Source organism: Triturus cristatus, chromosome 12, assembly GCF_964204655.1.
Source record: "Triturus cristatus chromosome 12, aTriCri1.1, whole genome shotgun sequence".
Lineage (NCBI taxonomy): Eukaryota > Metazoa > Chordata > Amphibia > Caudata > Salamandridae > Triturus > Triturus cristatus.
In genome coordinates, this window is record NC_140595.1 from 164,603,015 (window position 1) to 164,624,869 (window position 21,855).

Here is a 21,855-nt window from a genome sequence, read left to right on the forward strand (position 1 = left end):
ATTCATACATGTATAATTATATATATACTCCTAACTAGCGCATCCTAACTCACTGGGCCTAGGGGGTGCGAATCTGCCAGAATACCTTGGAGTGATCTAACTCCCCAGTTACCTGTGGGTATGTTTAATCTCGGGCACGTTCTTGTGCAGAGCAGACCAGGGTCCTTTTCAGGAAGGTAAACAGGATACAGCTGGGTTGGAATTTCAGCATGGGCCGACCTCAAAAGTGACAGCGAAATGCTCCTCTGTCTAAGCAAAGGATTGGTGTTGTTTATATAATAAACTTCACCCATGTTACTATGCTGGAGTTTTAGTTAGGTTGTCATTATTTATTCTACACTTGCAGGACAGTCGCTGAGTGGACAACAACAAACATCAACATTTTGCGCAGTGAACTTTAGCCTGGTACAGAATGTTGAAGGCCCTGATAATATGCCTACGAAGAAGTGTAAATATAAGCAAATCCATTTCAGAGAACATTATCCCATATGGGCGCGCAAGCAAAAGAGATTTAAGAGTCAACATTTAAGAAAGATACCAACTTAACATGTGAACATATAAAATGGTGGTGTCCCTTGCCTGAGGCCTACATAACCACATAACAGTGGCAACAATGCTTTTGAATTAAAATATTTTATGAGCTGCAAGTGCACATCCCAGTTTCACAATCTGTGATGCACTTCTGTGCCAGAAGAAGGTTACATAGCATTAAGAGTGTTGCAAGACTTCACTTTGAAAGGGCCCCAGGTGTCTTGGCAGTAAGTAAAGCAATGCCTTTAAAGAGAGCATAACTCCTTTAATCACCTTCAATGATGTTGTGAATCCTAATGTAGAAAATACAGGCATGAAGGATAGAAGGCTATAGCAGAAAGTGTCATGGTAATGAGCAAAGCCATCAATTATCCACACAAAAATTGGTAAGGACTTTCCACAACAACTTTTCCTGATCATGGGTTCATTATTTTGATCAAAGAACATATAATTAGTTGGTAAAATCAATAGTAGCTCGGAACTTGACTAAAAAGGAAAACATCCCCAATGGGAGCTCTTGCGAGGTCATTGAGACCAGGGGTGTCAGGGGATTTAATCTCAAAACTAGGGTTTGCCTTTGGTAGCTCATGGATAAATATGATTCTTTGGGAATGTTTCGTGAAGAGTGCATACTATTCTAGAGTCTGCTGTAATAAAAGGCCTGAGATTGAGGGTGATATAATCTGGTGTGAAAATCAACCACTCTCCTTGCCTTTCTAACATTTACTATGGAACCACACCTGTCCTACAAGAGATTTTTCCTTACACTTCCATGACTTATCCTTAGATATGTCTCACTATGAATGTCAGAGAAAGGCTAGTGCAAAATAGAAAAGCAACGCTGCGAAGGCTGAAGAGATATACTGTGATGTTACAGAAGTGTATTTTAATGTACTGTATTTCTTGCCACCTATACAGGCTTGTGAGACATGGCTTGCCTGAATACAATTCTCCAGCTACAGTGGCTTCAAGATGCACAGGTCTGTTGGAAAATCTTCAATTTTCCATTAAGGTCATCCTGCTTTGGTTTAAATATCTTTGTCTTGGTAACAGGCCATGGTTAACTTTTAACAATGTCCTTAACATGCACTTTATTACTCAGCACATTTGCATATAACAGTTGAAATGGCTTATGATTTTATTTACTTAAAATGAATATTTATTTGCCTTCTACAGCTTCCTAAACATAAATAAGGATGCCTGGCCCAGGAGGAAAACACTGTACTTACACAGGACATTCAACTGTAGGGTGCCCAATGTGGGCCCCACAATGTTTTCAGCCATGCAGACAATATCTTGCTTGTTGAAGGTGGAAGACACGTTGATAAGCTGCAATATGATCTCCATCTCCGGCTCCTCGGACCTCTGCAATACAGTGGAGATTAAACAAACCAATCATGCTGATTATATTCTAGTGCAATTCATGCTCACTGCTGTAGATTCTCAATTTCTCTTCTGCTGGGACATTTATCTTTCCTAACAGACACATTTTAATGATATTAAAGAATTCTAATTTAACAATACTCTCTATTCCTCCAGTGATTACTTTGTTAAAAAAAACATATAAGTGAAAACAAATGTTTTTCTTAAAAGCCTGTTGCCAGTGTTGCCAAAGTACTGGTGGTGTTATATCAAGGCAGTACGAACATGACTAAAAATGTCCAGGATCTTTATCTCATTCTTGCAGATTTCATTAGAGGACCGGAGGCTATCATTATGTACATTCCTTCATTGATGCCCCCACAGGCAGCCCTTTAAAGAACAAACATACATTAAAGTAAAATATTCCATTCTGGAATCATAGTACAGAATATATAGCCATGGCAACAACCACCTTCCTCTTTTATTAGCTGCTTCCTCATACAGATAAGTTCTACTTTTTTCTCCTGTATATTTGCGTAGTGTTTTTAAACGCTCTTCTATTGGGTTATTGGTGCTTTGTATGTTGTTTAAATACGTAGAGGTTGATGGAGCTATTCCAGTGTCCTGAGTAAGCTCTTATTTCTGTTTCAGGTGTCCATTTGTATTTAAATTTGCAGCATTCTCCTTCATCCTTATAGATGTTTTCCCAATAATTTGTTTCCTTTTCGTGGCGCCATTCTGTGAGATCATGGGGACTCTGTTAGCCACTCGAACAAGTTACAGGCACTCACACCGTTGAACAGAATTGCTTAAAAGAGGCGTGGCCTGGTGCTCACACTGTGGCCTTTTGGCAACTGCCAGCACAAGTACTCAGACTCACAGCTCACCCGCGCGGCCTTCCTATTCCCGCCGAGCCTCCAATTAGCTGGTGCATGGGGACTCAGCTGGGAGGAAAAGGAGGTCTTTATCTGCTGTGCTACGGGCAAGCCACCACCCACACTGCTGCTCTGATCACGGCCCAAATTACAGCACAAGCACTTACTTTAGCCCCGGACCACAGCGGTGACGGCCTTAGCTCAGCAACGGCTCCTCCTTATGCTGCTCGAAAGGAGCTATTGAGTGTGAAAGAGGACTGTTTAGGTCTCGCCTGAGACAGCGCTTTAGCGCTGCTCTGGCGAGACTTATAGTAAGCGACTTTTGGAAGTGGAAACGAGTGCATTTCAGGCCGCCAACTACAGTGCATGTGCTCCGGGCGCGCGCACCATTTGGCAGCCTGAAAGCATTCGTTTTCTTTCACTTTCGCGGCCGCACGGCCACCCGCGAAAAGTGCTCACCATTTGCCAGCCTGCATTGCCTCTCTCCCCTACCCCCTCCCTTATCCCACTTCCTGCTTGTTGTTCTTGTTTTTACTGTTTCAGAGGTTAGTTTCTAAATCCTATCTATGGCACCATCTACTGTTCGTCCTGAATTATTCTAAAAACAAAGCGTTGTGGTTTGTAACGACCATGCTGCCATCTCTTTCATGTCCGTAAAACCTTTATTTAGATTGCGAACAGGAAGTGGGCAGACTGGAAGGAGCCTTAGCTGCATCTGCCCGTTATTTCTTGGTTGTTTTCAGTTCGCTGGCTTCATTTTCATCTTGCTCTCTTTCAACACATCGCGGCGGTTCTTTCTTTTCAAAGTGCCTTTTCAGATCTTCTTGGCGCTTTTACTTGCGTTTTATTTTAAGTGTGTAGCTTCCCAAATTTTCATGGGGCTTTTGCTGTTACTACATTAGCCCATTGTTTCAGGTAAACCCACACAGCAGTTCTGGCTGGTGTTTCTTCTAACGTGTCTATATGCGGCGCTCTCATAACTTGCAGGGATATTAGCGCTATATTATGTATGAATACAATTTCTCATACTACACACAGAGAAACACACAGAGGCAACATCTATCATTTGTTATTGGTGGCTTCTGCAATATTTGACCTCGTACTTGTGTGCGCCTGATGTGCTGTGCCACATAAGTGTTTGTACTTTATACTTACTTGGGGGGACAGCCTCAGGCAACATTTGCCTGTTCTTGGCCGCTTTTGCGTGCAGTATCTAGAACGCGCTGTTTCCAGGTTTATAGCGCTCCCACATTGGCGCATTGCAACATTATTATTTATATGTGCCTTTTTACACCTTTTAATTTTCACTTAACCTAATAGTGGCGCATTATTTAGGTGTATAGCTTCTGAAATATTTTAACATTACTGCTTTAGCGGCAATAGGCATAGTTTCAAATCACCTCTTGATATAGGCCCGGATGCTGTCATTCTTATCCTACCTATATACAGTGCTCTCTAAACGTACAGTCAGATTACACATACTGTACAGGGAAACAAACAAAAGCGACATCTGTTCAATAGTTACCGATTACCTCTGCACTGGTTTACAAGCAGTAATATCGCGAGATGTGTATGTGACAGGCTAATCACTTAACGCAGAGTACCGCCTGAAAATAATAAGGTTACCCCATAGATTGGCAGAACTGTTCCAATATCAAACACTCAAAAAAATATACGATGAACTAAAGCTTCACTCTTGATGAATACGATTTAGTGGCTTGTCGTTTTGTCAGCAAACAGAGCAAAGCTGCCTTTCTGATTTATCTGCTGTGGGAGTGCAGTGTGCTGTTCCTGCCACCCCGGAGCTATATACGGGTTCAAGGACCGTATACTAACTCGGTGTGTGTCTGGATACGGCCCACTGCCAGCGCTATATGTGTACTGGGAACATTCCACCTAACGGACAGTACTAGGGTGTACAGAGCTTTCATAGCTGTGCGTGTGCTGGACCAGCCGGTGTAGTGAGATCTTGCCCATAGGGGTATACTGGCTGGTTGTTTTTTGTTTTGTTTTACAGTTTTATGTAGTGCGAACTACCCCCAAAAGTAGTTGCGAGCTTTACAGGAGAACTAGTTATATTACACAAAAAACACATAGATCATAGCGTCTATGCTGTGGTATACCAGTTGTTAGCGCTCCATGTAATTGTTTGTCTACTTAAATACTTCACACGAGGCAGACACATGCCCTCCAGCACTTTTTTTTACTGTTTCGGGGGTTAGTTTCTAAATCTTATCTATGGCACCATCTACTGTTCGTCGTGAATTATTCTAAAAGCAAAGTGTTGTGGATTGTTACAAGCATGCTGCCACCTCTTTCATGTCCGTGAAACCTTTATTTATATTGCGAACAGGAAGAGAGCAGACTGGAAGGAGCCTTAGCTGCATCTGTCCTTTATTTTTTAGTTGTTTTCAGTTCACTGGCTTCAATCTGCCTGCTTTCATCTTCATCTTGCTCTCTTTCAATACATCACGGCGGTTCTTTCTTTTTAAAGTGCCTTTTCGGATCTTCTTGGCGCTTTTACTGGCTCATATCGCAGCGTTTTGTTTTAAGTGTGTAGGTTCCTAAATTTTCATGGGACTTTTGCTGTTGCGACATTAGCCCATTGTGTTAGTTGTGTAGTGAGTTAACCTGGAACAAACATTAAGCAATTTTGTGATTACAATGCCAATAACTCCAACTCTAACCGATGCGAGACCTGTTGCATTGCAAATGCTTGTTTTTTCCAGCCACCATTTTTCTTTGGTATGAGTTCCCCACGGCATGTTGCCATAGTTACGCCGCTTTAACGTGCAAATGCTGATTAGGTTAACCGCTTTGCTCTTGCTTCCCTTGCTGATCAGCTGTTCCTTCTCTCCACCCCAGATCTCTGACTGCCGTAGTGCCCTCCAAAAAAGGGAGGGAATGAAGAGAGAAACAGAGAAGAGAGGATATATTATTTTATATTGGGCACTTATTCTGGAATATTTTTGGCCTTGGCATTTTAGAATTAGTTTAATCTTCATTTAATATTTAGTCTGTTTACGATTTTAGTTAATATTTAGGATTAGCAGATCTTACACTGTATTATTGTAGGAGTAATATTTTAAATAAATTAGCTTTCAGTTTACTATTATTAGTACTTATAGCTGAGGATAAGGATTTACCTCAGCTAGAGGTAAGTGAAGATATGTTCAAGAAGTATTTTAAGGAGGGTCTGAAGGCCTCTATTAAGGAGGCGGTCGAGGCCGCTATATATAGGAGGAGGAGGAGTGCCCCTTCAGAGGAGGAGTATTCCTCTATTTCTGATAAGGATAGACTCACAAAGCCCAAAAAGGGTGGCAATGCTCTATGTAAAACAAGATATCGGACAGACCCAAGAACACTGGGTCAAGGACAAAGGGGGATGAAACCCTGTCCTCAATGTGTGGTAGCCTGAGCGTTACAAGAGACTGAGTTAACCACAGTGCTACCAAATACATTGGTTTCCATCGCGGCACAAGAGGATGTGGTGTCCTTCACGGCACAATAGACAACCAGATCTCCCTTAGCCTGGATATGTTCGATGTCAATGATAATGAGAAGGGGCTTAATGTGTTCATTTTTGATCCTGATGAGGGCCCAGATGCCCTTGATAGTCTAGATGATGATTGGCAAGACACTTCTGCAACTATACCAGTTAAGGACCTTTTGAGCCAAGACATGCTTAGCCCAGACACTATGAAACACCCACTCAGCTCTGAGTGGTGGCCACTTACTCAGATAGCGAAATATATTAAGCAGTGAGTTAGGAGACCTTTTGAGAAGCAACAGTGTAACCTGATGGGGACTGAATGCCCCAGACCCCTCATAGATGACAAGGCATGCCAAACGCCAAACTTGGACCCAGAATTGATTACATTGCTGTTTAAGTCTGGAAAGAACACAAGAAAGAGCTGAGAACGATGCCTGAAACAATGTCAGGACCATCTCTAGGATGGTGTGGGCCCTTTGGCCTGAATACTAGACATGGCCCAGGAGGCGCAAGTCAATGACTCCGAGATAGATATAGACCTCCTTAGAGACTGGAGCCAGCAAGGGGTCGGCATGTTGGGTAATGCCAACGTGGGCCTCATAGCCGAAAGAAACAGAGCCATCCTTATGAAGGTGAGTCCAAAGCTCGCAAATTTGACTAATCGAGAGGCGGAAGGAGATCTTGGAGGCCTTCTCTTTGGACATGATTTCATTAAATTACTGGGTAAATACGTGTCCAACTTTATGACCCTAAGCAAAGCCCAGTATAATTTGAGACATGTTTTCGGGTTACATGTTTTTGGAAAGGCTAACAGGAGGGGACTGGCTGCTGGACGAGGACTCAGAATGTCCCAATTCTATTCCCAAAACCAATACTCTCAAGGCTCCAGAGGTTTTGGCAGAGGCCTCAAATCCTCACCAGGTTTCTACCCACAGAGGGGTAGACTGAGATCTATGGGAGGAAGAGCAAGATTCCAAGAATCAACGTCTGAAAGGAAGTGGAGTGATATGTGATTGTTCTTCCCTAGTAAAGGTTGCCTGAAGGTTGCAACGTTTCATTCACAGGTGGGCAGAGATAACAAACGACCTCTGGGCTTTAGGGGCCTGTATCAGGCTTCAACATAGATTTATGGGACATCCCAATTCAGACTTAGAAACACGAGAATTTGTCTTTGACAAAGAGAGAATGGATTTGGTGAGAGTGGAGGTTTCCCAAATGTTACAGAAAGGTGCAATATCAAAAGTGGTAGACTTGCATGTTGGGTGTGTAAGTGCAATTTGTCTGGTGAAAAAGAAGGAAAAGGGGTGTACGCCCAGTTATAAACTTAAGAGACCTAAACAAATACTTGGTCTAGCTCCACTTCAAGATGGAGGGAATCAATCTTCTACGGGATACCCTACAGGAAACACATGACGGAATAGGGAAAACTAAATAAATAAATAAGTCCTATTACGTCTTCTTTCGACATCACTTCCCGCCCGCCCCACTGTGCTTACCTGCAACAACTGCTGCTGATATTTGGACGACTTTCTGTTGATGAATTAGGTAAAAGACAGAACTACTGGTTCAGCTAGGTGTAACAAAGGAACTCTTAGAGAGAATGGGTATCATTATCAACATAGAGAAATCAGTACTGGTACCAAGTCTGTCCTTATAATTGTTAGGTTTTCAGGTGGATACTTTAGAGTCTCGGCTTCATTTGCCTCAGAAAAAAGATAAAGTAAATAAGGAAGGAAATGAGATATGTTTTAAGGAAAGAGGTTGTAATTCTCAGAGTCATAGCGTGGACCATTGGCCTCCTGTCCTCTTCGATCCAGGCTATGTCACCAGTCCCCATGCATTCCAGGGCCCTCCAGAGATTAAAGACAGTTGGTTTATGCAAAGGTCTCTGGTATGCAGATTCAAGAGGTTTTCCTCCAGATGCTTGTCCGTACCTGGAATGTTGGTTGAACAGCGTAGAGTGTTGGAACGACAAAGAAAGCATAAACCTTTATTGCTGCCCCAACATGCAGCCCTTTAAAGAACAAACATTTGTCATAAAGTAAAATATTCCATTCTGTAATCATGGTACAGCATATATAGCCATGGGAACAGCCATCTCCCCCTTTTATTAGCTGCTCACACATACAGATAAGTACTACTTTTAACTCCTGAATATTTGCTTTGTGTTTTAAACACTCTTCTATATGGGCTATTGGTGCTATGTATGTTGTTTGGATACATAGATGTTGATGGAGCTATTCCAATGTATGGAGTAAGTTCTTATTTCTATTTCAGACATCCATTTGTGTCTAATTATGCAGTATGCACCTTCATCCTTATGGATGTTTCTCCCTTAATTTGTTTCCTGTCATTGGCACATTTCTGTGAGATCGTTGGAATTTTTGTAGCCACTCGTACAAATTGCAGGAACTCACACCGTTCATCAGACCTGTTTAAATGAGGTGCAGCCAGGTGCTCGCACCACACCATTTCTCCAACTGCTCTGTTCAGAGACTTACAGAAGGACGATTGGTCTCCTGTCCTCTTCAATCCAGGCTATTTCAGCAGGCCCCCTGCATTGCAGGGCCCTCCAGAGATTACAGACAGATGGTTTATGCAAGGGTCTTTGGTATGCAGATTCAGTAGGTTTGTCTGCAGAGACTCATTTGGAGCGGGAATGGTGGTTGAACAGTCTAGAGTGTTTGAACAGCAAAGACTATTTTGGGAATGTGCCAGAGTTTATCTTAGAGACAGATGCCAGTACTCTGGGCTGGGAAGCCAGCCTGAACAACCTAGAGACAGGGGGACGCTGGTCAAGTCTAAAATGTTCACTGCGCATCATTTGCTTGAAACTGATGGTTGGGCTGAATGGTCTAAGAGTTTCAAAGTTCATTTGGCAAGCATGGTCGTGATTCGCATGGACAATGTCTCAGCAGTCTCCTATATCAATCACCTGGGAGGTTCGAGGTCAAAGCAGTTAGCAGAACTATAGAGGAACACTTGGAATTTCTGTTGGAAACACAAAATCATTCTGACAGCGGGCCACGTTCCAGGCAAGCAGAATCTGAGCACAGATTGGAATTCTCATCTCCTCAGGGATTTCAACGATTGGCAGTTGATCCTGGAGATTTTCAAGAAAGTTCAAGAAGTTTGGGGCCTGTTACATTTAGATCTCTTTGTCAGCAGGCTCACACGTTAGGTGTCAAGGTTTTTCATTTGGAAACCGGAGCCAGAAGCCCTGGGAGTAGATGCATTTGTTCAGGACTGGAACTCAGGAAAGGCTTATGCCTTTCATCCGTTTGCCATGATCCAGAGGGTATTCTGGAAGGTTTGGAAAGAGAGGTGCAGGATAGTGCTGGTCACCCCCTTTTGGACCTCACATGTTTGGGTTCCAGGGTTGATGGAACTTGCAGTGTAGGAACCCCATCTTATACCAGTACATCAAGGTTTACTGATAGGGCCAGATGCGGAAGAGCATCCTTTGGTGATAGAAGGAAAGCTGGACCTTCCTGTTTGGACAGTGTCTTGTAGAGTATCCACCTGAAAACATAGAAACTCCAAGGACTGACTTGGTACCAGTACTGATTTCTCTATGTTAATAATGAAACCCAGGCTCTCCAAGAGTTCCGTTGTTACACCTAGCTGAACCAGTAGTTCTGTTTTTACCTGACTCATCGGCAGAATGTTGTCCAAATATATTATCAGCCAAATTCCTCTCTCACTCAAGAATGCCACCACGGGAAGCTTGATAGATGGATAATTTAGGGATAGAAGGTGTTCTGATGATGGATGGGTAGGGTGGACTTGAAGGAAAAGGTGGGCTGCCAATTTTTGATGGAATGTTAAATGATGGGCTGTGAGAGTTTTACGATGGCAGTTAGGGGTAGATAATATATAGATTATTTACTTCGCTGTGGCCAATCCATAGCTCAGGTGCGAAAGGAGGAGGTTTATGCATGGGGCTAGCTACCTCAACATGTAAAAAATCCTAGCTACATAAATACCACAGAGCAGAGGAAAGCCCAAAGGGAAGACAACAGAATTGATAAACCATTCCTCTCCTTCTTGACCACAGGTATTTCTGTGAACTCTCTGCCTTAGGGATTGTGAAATACACATTCTTTAGCTCTAGCTTTCTTAACCAGTCTTTTTCCTGTAGAGTATCACGGAGAAGATGGATTCCCTCCTTCTTGAAGTGGTGATACACCCAGTATTTTTTCAGGTCTCTTAAGTTTAAAACTGGGTGCCACCCCTTGTCCTTCTTTTTCACTAGAAAAATCGCACTTACAAACCCATCATGCGAGGCTACGACTTTTAATATTGCACCTTTCTGAAACATGATTCATGATCTTTATGCAATTCCCTTTCACCCATCTTCCTCCCTTTCTGTCTTTTCATATCCTTCTCTTCCTCTTCCTTTCTCTCTTCTATGCCTTTCTCTGTTTTGTTCTAGGTTGAACTCTGATGTTGAAAATATGTGCCCTAGGTCCCTAGTAATGTGGTGCCCAGTTCCCGCAACCCCCGGCAGAAACTAAGAAATGGTGTCTGAAATGATGTTTGATTTTTTTGCCAAATTCAAGATGAACTTTATGAATTTTATTTACTGAGTCCTGTTATGAAGCAAATCCATCATTTAGTTCTACATTGCCTCATATGTGTGAAGCCATGTTATCTCGAAACCATAGTCTTCCAGATTTTAGTAATTCTATCAGTCTTTCTATTATTTGGTTTTCTCTTTGTTTTCACTATCATGGTCTAGTTTACTAGTCCATTTGTGGCAATAATGTAAGGTTTCTACTTTTTTGGTGAGAGTACATCACGCTGACAATTACATTTACAACTTCCCTGGCCATGTGCCGCTTTGTGTAAACATGTTCTTTTTGAATTTCCGAAAAAACATTTCAGAGAAACTTGGTGTGAAGTGATTTGATTCACCTTTTATTTTATCAGATTTTCTTCCCAATATTCATTAAGTGCAAACTTTGCAAGGTAAGCAGTACAAAGATGAACAACGATCATGAAAAATGTAGAACAAATAACATTACTTATCCTAAAGTTAAGCTGTGAAATGGAATTGACCTAGAGAAGCAAATTATTTTACAACATTATTTTTAAAAAGAGATGAGTTTCCTGATCAATCCTCAATGTCAACGTTTTAACTTTTTCCTTATCCAAAACTTTGCAGGCCTTCCCTTACTATCCTTTCACTCAATCCTTTACCCCTTTGACCTTGTTGTTCAATTCTTCTAATGTGTTCATGCCCTTTTACCTTGCTCATGTCCCTATTTTTTTTTATCACACTTCCTTAGTGACAGATACTTGTATCAGTGGCTGTGAGGTCTGAAGCCATGAAGATGTTTTGTTGGTTTTCTCATATCACTTTTTTGTCCAAATATATTTATTGACTTGCATAAATTTAGAGAATCATATAACATGCAGGACAACTAGAAGCAGTACGATAAGCTGTCTGATTCTATTTATAAAATCTTGATTTATGAAGGCTGGTGGTGGACCAGTGTGTTCTAAGTGCAGACAAGGAGTACACTGCATCAATGCTGGTGTATTTGCTTGAAAATGAAGGCATATATGATCCCACCGCCGTTGATCTAGAGGAGGCCGATTTCGCACTACATAGTCTACTTCATTCTTTATGAACGGGAACAAGGATCTAGCGCTATACAAATCACCTTTTCATTTCATTTCATTTCAAGTAATTAATAAAGTTTCAATGTGTGATATATATCTGAACATAAATGTATATAATGTGGGCATCTTTCCGCAATCAATTGAGAGACTAGTTGTTAATGGAAGACACAGATGAGTTGAGGTCCCATTCTATCTTAATCACCTTCTATTTTAAGACTTTTTATATGATGGCGGAGGATATAGATACATTTATACCCACTAGGCCCATCCCCTTCTTCTGCCTTAAAAGACCTTGTCCAATATTTTAGTGTGAGATGTCGGGATATAGTCATCTTCTTAAATTATACATGCAAATCTGGTGTGCTGAATCCATCAGTTTCGTATACTATGTCCTTGGGTTTTAGAAATGTGTAAATAACAGTGACCCATTTCAATGAAGAAAATTGTAGAAGTACCTGCGGAGATCTAGTATTTTCCTGTGAAGCCACATCAGATGCATGTTAATAGGTGTACTACTGCACTTGTCATGTGACTTTTTTAAGGCTGTTTATTCCCACTTTCTTGGATTGCACATCGTGGCCCATTCCACACAGTGGAAGTGGTAGCCAAATGTGCAAAAGAAACCTTTTACCCAATTCAGAAAGGCTATCCTCTAAAGCCACATATCTTAGTGATCTGTTACACTTCCCTTAAGCCAGTCCTTGTCAGGAGTAAATTATTGACCATTTTCAAGTGGGAAATGGTCAGAATTCAGTTTGAAGGCATTAACAAGCGTAGAAGGTTAATTAAGCCTGGTAACATCCACTCAGCAAACCATGTGTTGGATGTACTACTGTGGATTCCTGTGCACTCGTGGTAAAGAAATCCACAACAGTAAATTGTAAATCCATGTACCTCTGAAAGGAAGCCTTTTTTGAATTCCTGAAAAACGTAAATGGAGTGGAGGACAGATACTGCTACTTTAATCCAATGTTGTCTTTAATTTAAAAAGAAAATGAAAATTGTAAATCTTTGAAAAGATTGTTTATATGACTCTTATTTATTGGTAGTGAGGACCAAATGGTCCCTGGTTAATAACAGAACCAGAATTTGGTAAAGTTTGTGTAGTCCAACTTTGGACACCCCTCGTTTATTTATATTACTGCTAAGAAATTGACTTGTTACATTGGTATGTGACTGCAACAGGGAAGAGAGTTTCGTACTGATAAAAATAATTAGCCGTGTTTTCTTTGACCTGTCACTTGACTTCTACACCATAGCTTCCTTACTTCTTACCTCCCTTGTCCCTTAAATAATCAGGACACTGGTTGGATGTTGCAAGAGGTGAGTATTGCTCAATAAGAAAAATCCAATCATTTCCTTAGGCATCTTATAAAATTGAATTGCAGGATCATCTCTAACTTTCTTGCCTCCATTTATACATCTTCCTCTAATGAACATTGGTCAGTGCTAGTGACCAAACCTACAGTGATTGTCTGCACACAGGAAAGCTCATTCTGCATCAGTCTGAAAGGTATTGCCCCTCCACAATTGTTGCCATAAACCCATATATAGGTCTTGAACTTCGATCTCCTTCAGTGATTTCCAGACCCTAATTTGTCACCAATTGTGTGTCATACTTAAAATTCAGCCATCCTGCTATGGGGCCTTTAGACCACTTTTGTTCAATGCTATCTTACCTCAATAGATGAATAAACTTCAACATCTGGAATTAGCCAGTCCGCGGTGGGAGGGGGGTGTCCCTCAACAGTACATGTCAGAGTCACATTCTCCCCCTCAAGCAATGTGAGGTTTTCATGAGTGACAACAACATCAGGGACCTCTAATGGGGAGGAAAGGTAATTACATTTTTCAATAAATATTTAATAAATCCACATTTGCAAAGTTAGAGTTTTTTAATAATTGCTTAACAAGACATTATTATTAAAACTGAAACTGCAGAAAAGGAGAAAGAGACAGTCAGTTGCTGGTGGTTGTGTGGAACTTACTAATGGTAGGTTTGTGATTGGACTAGTTGGCACAAAGTTCAGACAAGGATGTTTAAGTTATGTGTGGGCGAAATTGAATAATTATTTTTCATGAAATTTTGTGAAAATTACATAAGGTCATAATTCCCTCAAAAAAGTCATTTGAGATAGCTCCAAGACCGTGAGTCAACCAGGAAATGTCTTGCAGCAAGATATTTTCTGCTTGAACCAGTATCCAGCGAGCAAACTACAAGCAAAAGTGCTTGATTACATTTTTTCAAGACATTTTGCAAATTTTGTATTATGTAAATATTTTAAATTACACAAATTTTGCCCAAGCATAATGTATGTGACTGAGCAGAATAATTGTTTGATAGTACGCTGCAAAGTGAGAAGTGGAATTATGGATGGGAGATAACTTGAGAGTGACAAAGTGCTATATCACCTTCTAATTTGTCAAAGGAACATGTTCCTGAGTTTAATGGATGGATAGCTTACGCACAGAGGGTGTTCGGATGATGGATAGATAGGGTGGACTCGAAGGAAAGGGTGGGCTGTGCATTTTTGATGGATTGTTGAATGATGGGTTGTGAGAGTTGCATGATGGCAGTCAGGGGTAGATAGTATATCGATTATTAACTTCACCATGGCCGGTCCCAAGCCCAGCTACGAAAGGAGGAGGGTTAGGTGTGGGGCTTGTTCCCCCACCATGTAAAAAATCACAGCTACGGAAAATAAACTAAAATACCAAAAGACATCCCTTCTTGGGGGAGGGAGGAATCTCCTTCATGGAGAGCAATGATTCCTTGTGATGAAAGACAGAGAATCCTGGAAGCCACAAAGCTGATCCACCTGCTTTCGACCAAGACTGTCACCATCGGCACATGGAATGTGAAGACCATGTAGAAGACAGCCCAAATGGCAGCAGAGATTAAAAAATACAACCTTGCCCTGCTTGGCATCAGCAAGGCCAGATGGACACAGTCCGGACGGAAGCGACTGTCTCTAGCAGGAATTCTGCTGTATTCTGGACACAAGGAAGAAAACGTCCCATATACTCAGGGAGCAGCACTGATGCTAACGTCAGCGTGCAACAGAGCTCTGATTGGATGGGCAGCCCAAGGTCCCAGAATCATTACAGCGACCTTCTACACAAAGAAAAAGAGGATCAACATGAATATTATCCAATAATATGTACCTATAAATGACAACAAAGTAGATGAAAAAGAACAATTTTACAACAGACTCCAGTCCATCCTAGAGAAATGCCTTGAGATAGACATCACCATACTGATGGGGGACCGCAATGCCAAGACTGGAAGTGACAATACTTGATATGAAGATGTCATGAGCAACCATGGCATTGACAACATGAGCGAGAATGTTGAAAGGCTCACAGATCTCTGTGCCCTGAACAGTCTGGTGATAGGCGATAGTGTATTCCCACACAAAAGAATACACAAGACAAAGTGGGTGTCACCAGACCATGCAAGAGAATCAGATTGACCATGTCTGTAATGCCAAGACATTCCGGAGGCCCCTGCAGGATGTGACAGCAATGAGATGAGTGGACGTGACGTCGGACCCCCATCTTGTTGTGGGCAGGCTAAAGGTAAAGCTGAAGAAAGCATCGATGGAACCAGCCAACCAACACCAGCGATATAACAACAACCTCCTTAAAGATGAACAGAAACTGAATGAATCGTCATTCACCCTCAGTAACAAGTTTCAAGTCCTGCAAGAACTATAGGACAACAGAGACCCAGTAGAATGTCAGTGGGAAAAGATCAAAGAAGCAGTGAAATCAGCCTGCCAGGAGGTACTGGGTGCCAAGAACACCAGCACAAAGAATGGATCTCCACAGAGACCCTCTGCAAAATCCGGAGTGAGAAAGGAAAAGAAAGCTGTGGTCAACCCTAGCTGAACAAGAGCAGAAAAAGAAAAAGCTCAAGGCAAATCCATTAAAACCAACAAGGAAGCAAAGAGAAGCTTAAGAGCAGACAAGTGAAGATTCAATGATGGTCTTGCTACAGAAGCCCAGGAAGCCATGTAAACTTGAAATAACTCTACAACATAACAAGGAAACTCTCTGGCAGATACAGCTAGCCAGAAAGACCTATTAAAGACAAAGCTTCGAAGACAATCATGGGTAACGAAGGCCAGCAACAAAAATGGGTGGAGCACTTTGAAGAACTGGCAAACCAGCCCATGCTGCAATCTCCACCAAACACACAGTCAGCTGGCAAGGACTTGCCAATCCACTGCAGCACTGAGAAATGGGAATGCAGCAGGAACCAACAACATTCCTGCAGATCTACTGATGGCAGGCATTGAAACATCAGTAGACAGGCTCTACCTCATGTTTGGAAGGATATGGGAAAAGGAAATGGTTCTGTCAGACTGGAAGGAGAGATATATCATCAAGATCTCCAGAAAGGTGACCTGAGTAACTGTGCAAAATACAAGGGATAACTCTTCCATCAACCCTAGGCAAAGAGTCATCCTCAACAGAAGGAATGAACGAGTCAACACTCAGTTGCAAAATCAGAAAGCTGACTTCCACCAAGATAGATCCTGTACAGACCAGATTGCAACACTGCGCATCATTATTGAGCAGTCGATGGAATGGAACTCCCCCCTCGATGTCAACTTCCTCAACTAAAAGAAGGCATTAGACAGCGTTGACAGAGAGACCCCTTGGAAACTCCACCACCACTACGGTGTGCCAGATAAACTTGTAAGAATCATTAGGAACTCTTATGAGTAAATGACCTGCAAGATAGTCCATGGGGGACAACTTACGGAAGTCTTTTAAGTGAGGATGGGAGTCTGCCAGGGTTGTTTGCTCCCACCTTTTCTCTCCCTGCTGGCCTTAGACTGGATCATGAAGATATCCACAGCAAGGAGAAGAAATGGGATCCATTGGACACCTTGGATGCAGCTCACTGGCCTGTACTCTGCAGGTGACCTGGCCTTACTCTCCATTACCCATCTGCAGAAACAAGAGAAGACCAACAAGGTGGCAGCCACATCAGCACAACTTGGCCTCCACATTCACAGGGGAAAAACCAAGATCCTGAAGGCTAACACTACCAGCACAACTGCAGTAGCTCTTGAAGGCAATGCACTGGAAGAGGTTGAGGCCTTGAACCACCTGAGCAGTGTAATTGAGAAGCTGGGTGGCCAGACACTGATTTCAAGGTAAGAATCAGCAAAACAAGGGCTGCCTTCGATTGGCTAAACAAGATCTGGAGCTCCAAAGGCTTAATGCTGCAAACGAAGATCAGGCTTTGTAACACCAAAGTAAAAGCGGTCCTTCTTTATGGAGCAGAAACTTGGAGGGCAGCAGTGACCACCACCAGACCTTCATCAACAAATGCTTGAGGAAAATCCTCCAAATCCGCTGCCCAAACACCATCAGCAACAACAACCTATAGCAGCAGACTTTCCCAATTCCTGCTCATGAAGAAATCATGAAAAGACGCTGGGGCTGGTTGGGTCACTGCCTTAGCAAGCCCGCATCCAACACCACCAGGCAACTCCTGACTTGGATCCCTCAAGCAAAATGGAAAAGAGGAAGGTCAAGAAAACCCTGGTGCCAAGGCCTGAAGGCTGACTGCAAAGAGATGGGTTTCACCTGGAGTCCAATTTAAAGAAAAGCCCAGGGCAGAAGTGGCTGGAGACTCCTGGCCCATACTCCAGGAGGGCTAGTAGGCATAAAGAAGTAATATACAGATTGTTGTGTGGCACAAGGATAAATAGTGTTTTGGATATAAAGGTGCTTTGGGTATATGTGGTGCATTAGAATGAATGGAATTTTGGGGGGTGAGGGTATACCTGTGAGGTGGATGGCAGGAGGGATGGATGACTGGGTTGGGGTGTATGGTGTGAGATTGCAAGTTGGCTTCACAATCCAAGGTGTGATAGAGATAAATGATGTAGTGGGTTAGTAGGTTGGTTATAGACAGATTTATTTATTATTTTACAGTTTTACATCGTGTAAGCTCGACCGAAGTTTTGGGGAGCTTTACATGAGCACCCATTACATTACACAAGGACACGGTAATTTCCTATGAGCATGGGGAGATTACGTTTTTTCCCCAGTTCCAAAGTAGGCTGCTCTGGCCGTTACACCACATCCTTTCCCCCATGGTGTGAGGAGTGATTAATTTGGTTTGGAATAGCAGGGTTGTGCGATTAAAGCATGTTTGAATATGATGCCTTTGGGATAGATAATGGGATAAATTGATGGATGGGCAAGAGACAGATGATGTCAGGAATGAAGTCATGGAGGCATGAGGCATGGTTAGGTTGGCGATATATGGTGTATGTGATAGAAATGTGGCCTCATGGTGCATTGAAGAGTGTTGGTGCATGGAATGGATCTAAATTTAGCAGCAGTGATGGCGGATGTAAGGATTCTTGGTGAGATCATGTATCTTGGACAATGGATAGGATGTTTAGGAGAGAGCAGAGAGTTCTTGGTTGTCTTGGGAATATTTTGTGTTTATATTTTGTCTGGAAGAGGAAGTACAAAGTTGGTACATGTGGCTTGAGATAAATGCTGTCTTTAAAGTGGATACAGTGAGGAAAGGAGAGGAAGGTCAGATGGATGGATGGATGGATGGACAATGGATGGATGGATAGATGGATGGACAATGGGTGATGGATGGATGGGTGATGGGTGGGTGATAGATAAATGGATGGATGTGTATAAGATAGCTGGATGGATGCATGCATGAATGTATGGATGTATGGGCTTTTGGGTCCCTGGGTGGGGGTGGGTGGATTGCATGAGTGCATGGATGGATGGGAGAATGAGGGGATGAATGTGTGGGTGGTGCTTGACTGTACAATGATTGCTTTCAGTTTTATTATTAAATTGACAAGCCCCCCAGTTCAAAATGATATCATCAAATAAAAGCAGACATCCAATATTGAAAACTGTTTCCTGCTAGCGTCGTATGCGCAGGTCCTTCAGCAGCGTATGCACATGTTCATAATGTCAGATGTGCACATACCACAGTTAGGGATCCTCATATCCTCCAGCAGAATTTCCTCTTGGTCCACCCAGCAGGTCAGGGTTTGGTTCCCGAGATCTGCCCGCTCACTCTCCTGCCAGAGCTGTAGCCAGCGCACCTCGCATGCGCAACGCAACTGGTTCCCAGTGAGAATCCTTAAAGTAAAGGTAGGCACAAGTAGTTGCAAAGTGATATTTGCATTGGATTGATGACTCTTTGCTTACTATTGCTATTGAGACATGCAGAATCAGTTAAATTGCAAGTTTTAATCCCAATGGGATCAACCTTTAGGTTCCTGATGCAGACAGGAGCCTCTGGGATACCTGAGTACTGCTGGAGAAGGATGTGGTAAAGGGGTAACAGGGCTACATTACTGTTGATGGTGGGACTCCCACTTCTGTGCCATCTCCTGGAAAAACAGTACATTCACAATGGACTGCTACAAATCTCTGCATACTCCATGTCAGCAGAAGGCAGCACACTGATACAGAAAATTGGGAGATGTGGTTCAGGATAACAATTTAAAATGGGAAAAGACGAATGTGCTTTGAGGACGTCTCGATTGTAGGCCTCAGTCCATAATCCGTTCTTAAAGTTCCAGAATTCCTTTCACCTCACATATCAGTAAGAATTACCCAGTAAATGCATTTCAGAGCATTTCAGGGCTGTTCAGAGTTTAGATTTTGCCAGAGAATTCTCACCTTTTCGAAGATGGAAAGGTTCTGGCCAGTACAAGACATGTTATGCAAAAAAAGCTCTGTGTTAAAGTTTTTGCAGCCAAAAGTGTGATACAATTTTGAAAATTCGGCTTGGAGCTTTTTTCTTCAGGAAATTAAATCTTTGTTAAAAAAATAAACTTGCTACCTTGGTAAGATTCAGAAAAATGCTAAAGTTTATTTTGTGAAAAAAGGTGAAATCCACATACCTCTAATTTTACATTAGTATCGATGTATGTTTTTGAGCCTAAACAATTTACCTGGACTTTGTTTTATAGACAATGATCACTGCAGTAATCATATGTCAGCTGTTGGAAATACTAAAGGAACTATTGCCCAGATGTGCATAGCTTTACAAACCCTCTAAATCAGTATAGAAGAGGGTTTGTGCCTGTTATTGGTCAGTTTTCGAAATTAGATATTGGTCATAAAAAGTCGAGTAACAATTTGCCACCAATTTTTTGTGACCAGTATATTTTTACATCTGGCCCTCTATTCTTTCACACACTTAGAGCCTTATTCCGAGTACGGTGGTCCTAGGACCGTCATACTCCCGGTGGCGGTCTGACCACTGCGGGTCCACCTGCTGTATTTCGAGTGTCGGTCGGACTGCCACGACCCCTGCCTCCGCCGGGATCCAGGATCCTGTGGAGGTATTATAAAAGAAAGGGGCAGGAATATGCTGCGGCACTGCAGAGCCCATTCCAAGTTGCATTTCCATTGCCCATTTCATGGCAGGGAGCCCGCAATGAAAGGGGTGGCAGAGATGCAACTAAGGGGGCCCTAACAGGGCCCCCTGCAGCTTCTGGGCCTGGAGGTGCATGCGGGCCGCATGTTGTGCCCCCCTGGAATTGTACCCCCGTTCCTGCACAGCGTGGCATGCACAACATGGTGCATGCACCACCATGCAGGAAATTGCTGCGGCGGTCTGTTGTTAAGGCTCTCCTATGGCCCTTGCACAGCTGCCACCGTGAGACCACTGCAGCACCGCCCGCCTCCCTGGATTCTAGTCAGTATACCGTGGGTGGGTACACCACGGACTTGGCAGTATTACTGTGGTTGGAGCGGTGGTGGCCCTACAAGAGGACTACCAAACTCGTAATCCGGCCATTAGTGTGGGCTATTAATAGCAGGATCAGAGCATCATGAACGTAAAGTTGAAAATGCAGCAACGGAGTATGATATTTAGTTCTGGATTTGCAGTTTTGGATTAGAATGTGCTGAGTTCAGTGGGTTCACTACTGCCTGACAAGCAGAGCAACATTTGCATGCCCTTGATCGCGAACGATCGGATTAACAAGTTAGTCCTAATGATTAGGCACTCAGTTCTTTAATCCAAAAATGTAGGGAAGCTTCAACTTACAGCTCTTGAAGAGGCAGACTGTGAAATGTCCTCCATGAGAGAGTATCCAAGACATTGGAAGACAGGTTTCTGCAAAAGAACGAAAGGGGCCATTAGAAGATGTTTCAAAATAAAGACGCAATTGCGTTTGCCATAATGGGGAGCAGTCAATAGGAAATATCAGTGACTAGTGCATTGTAATTTGGAAGCTGCCAATGTGATGGGGGAAAAAGGTTCTGAAATCTGCGAGATATTTTTCACAATATTGGGATATTATTTTAGCTGTCTTGGTGGTTCTCTAAGAGATTGCACCTATTTCCATAATTGCAAGTTCCATTATTTTGATGCCACAAATATCATTCAGAACAGTCTAGAAAAACTACATATTTCCACTTTGATTCTCTGGGGTAGTTGTAAAAATGTACAGAGATGCTGGACTCATGTGTTCATGTAGGTATCTCCGTTATAAGTAGCGAAGGACAGATGACGGTAAGTACACAAAAGTGAGTAGAGTTCTGCTCGGCACAATCTTCCAACTGATCTTCTCATTCACACATTCACTTTTAAGATGAGGTATCTAACATTCCATAAAGAATGACATTCCAGGCTCGGCAACAGCAGGCAATGAAGGACACAGAAGAACCAGGTCCCAAAGCACTGTGTGGTCATGTCTATACATTGGATCAATGCCCAGACAATTGTTACTGTCTGGGCAGGACACAACATTGATGAGACAGTAAAGGTGAGCAAAGATATGATTTTTTTCTGATAAATAAGTGGAATTTCCTCATAAATTGTACACAATTGTGGCGAATGCATGAAATGTACTCTCATGTCACATGAAAACGGAACCCTCAAGCATACGGAGGGGAAGGGTTCAAGCAGAAAATGTATGTCAACATCTGTTTCACAAATCCCAC

General features: G+C 42.5%; 1 protein-coding gene across 1 annotated transcript in view; it reads right to left on the minus strand.

Moving 5' to 3' along the window:
- NTRK1 (neurotrophic receptor tyrosine kinase 1) overlaps nt 1–21,855 on the minus strand; it is a 351,958-nt gene that overhangs the window by 125,476 nt on the left and 204,627 nt on the right. Inside the window, exons 4-7 of the mRNA XM_085637927.1 lie at nt 20,957–21,025; nt 18,878–19,032; nt 13,569–13,711; nt 1,761–1,896 (exon numbers count right to left, since the gene is read on the minus strand). Of these exons, the coding sequence (XP_085494053.1) occupies nt 1,761–1,896; nt 13,569–13,711; nt 18,878–19,032; nt 20,957–21,025 (503 nt within the window). The remainder of the gene's footprint in view (nt 1–1,760; nt 1,897–13,568; nt 13,712–18,877; nt 19,033–20,956; nt 21,026–21,855) is intronic.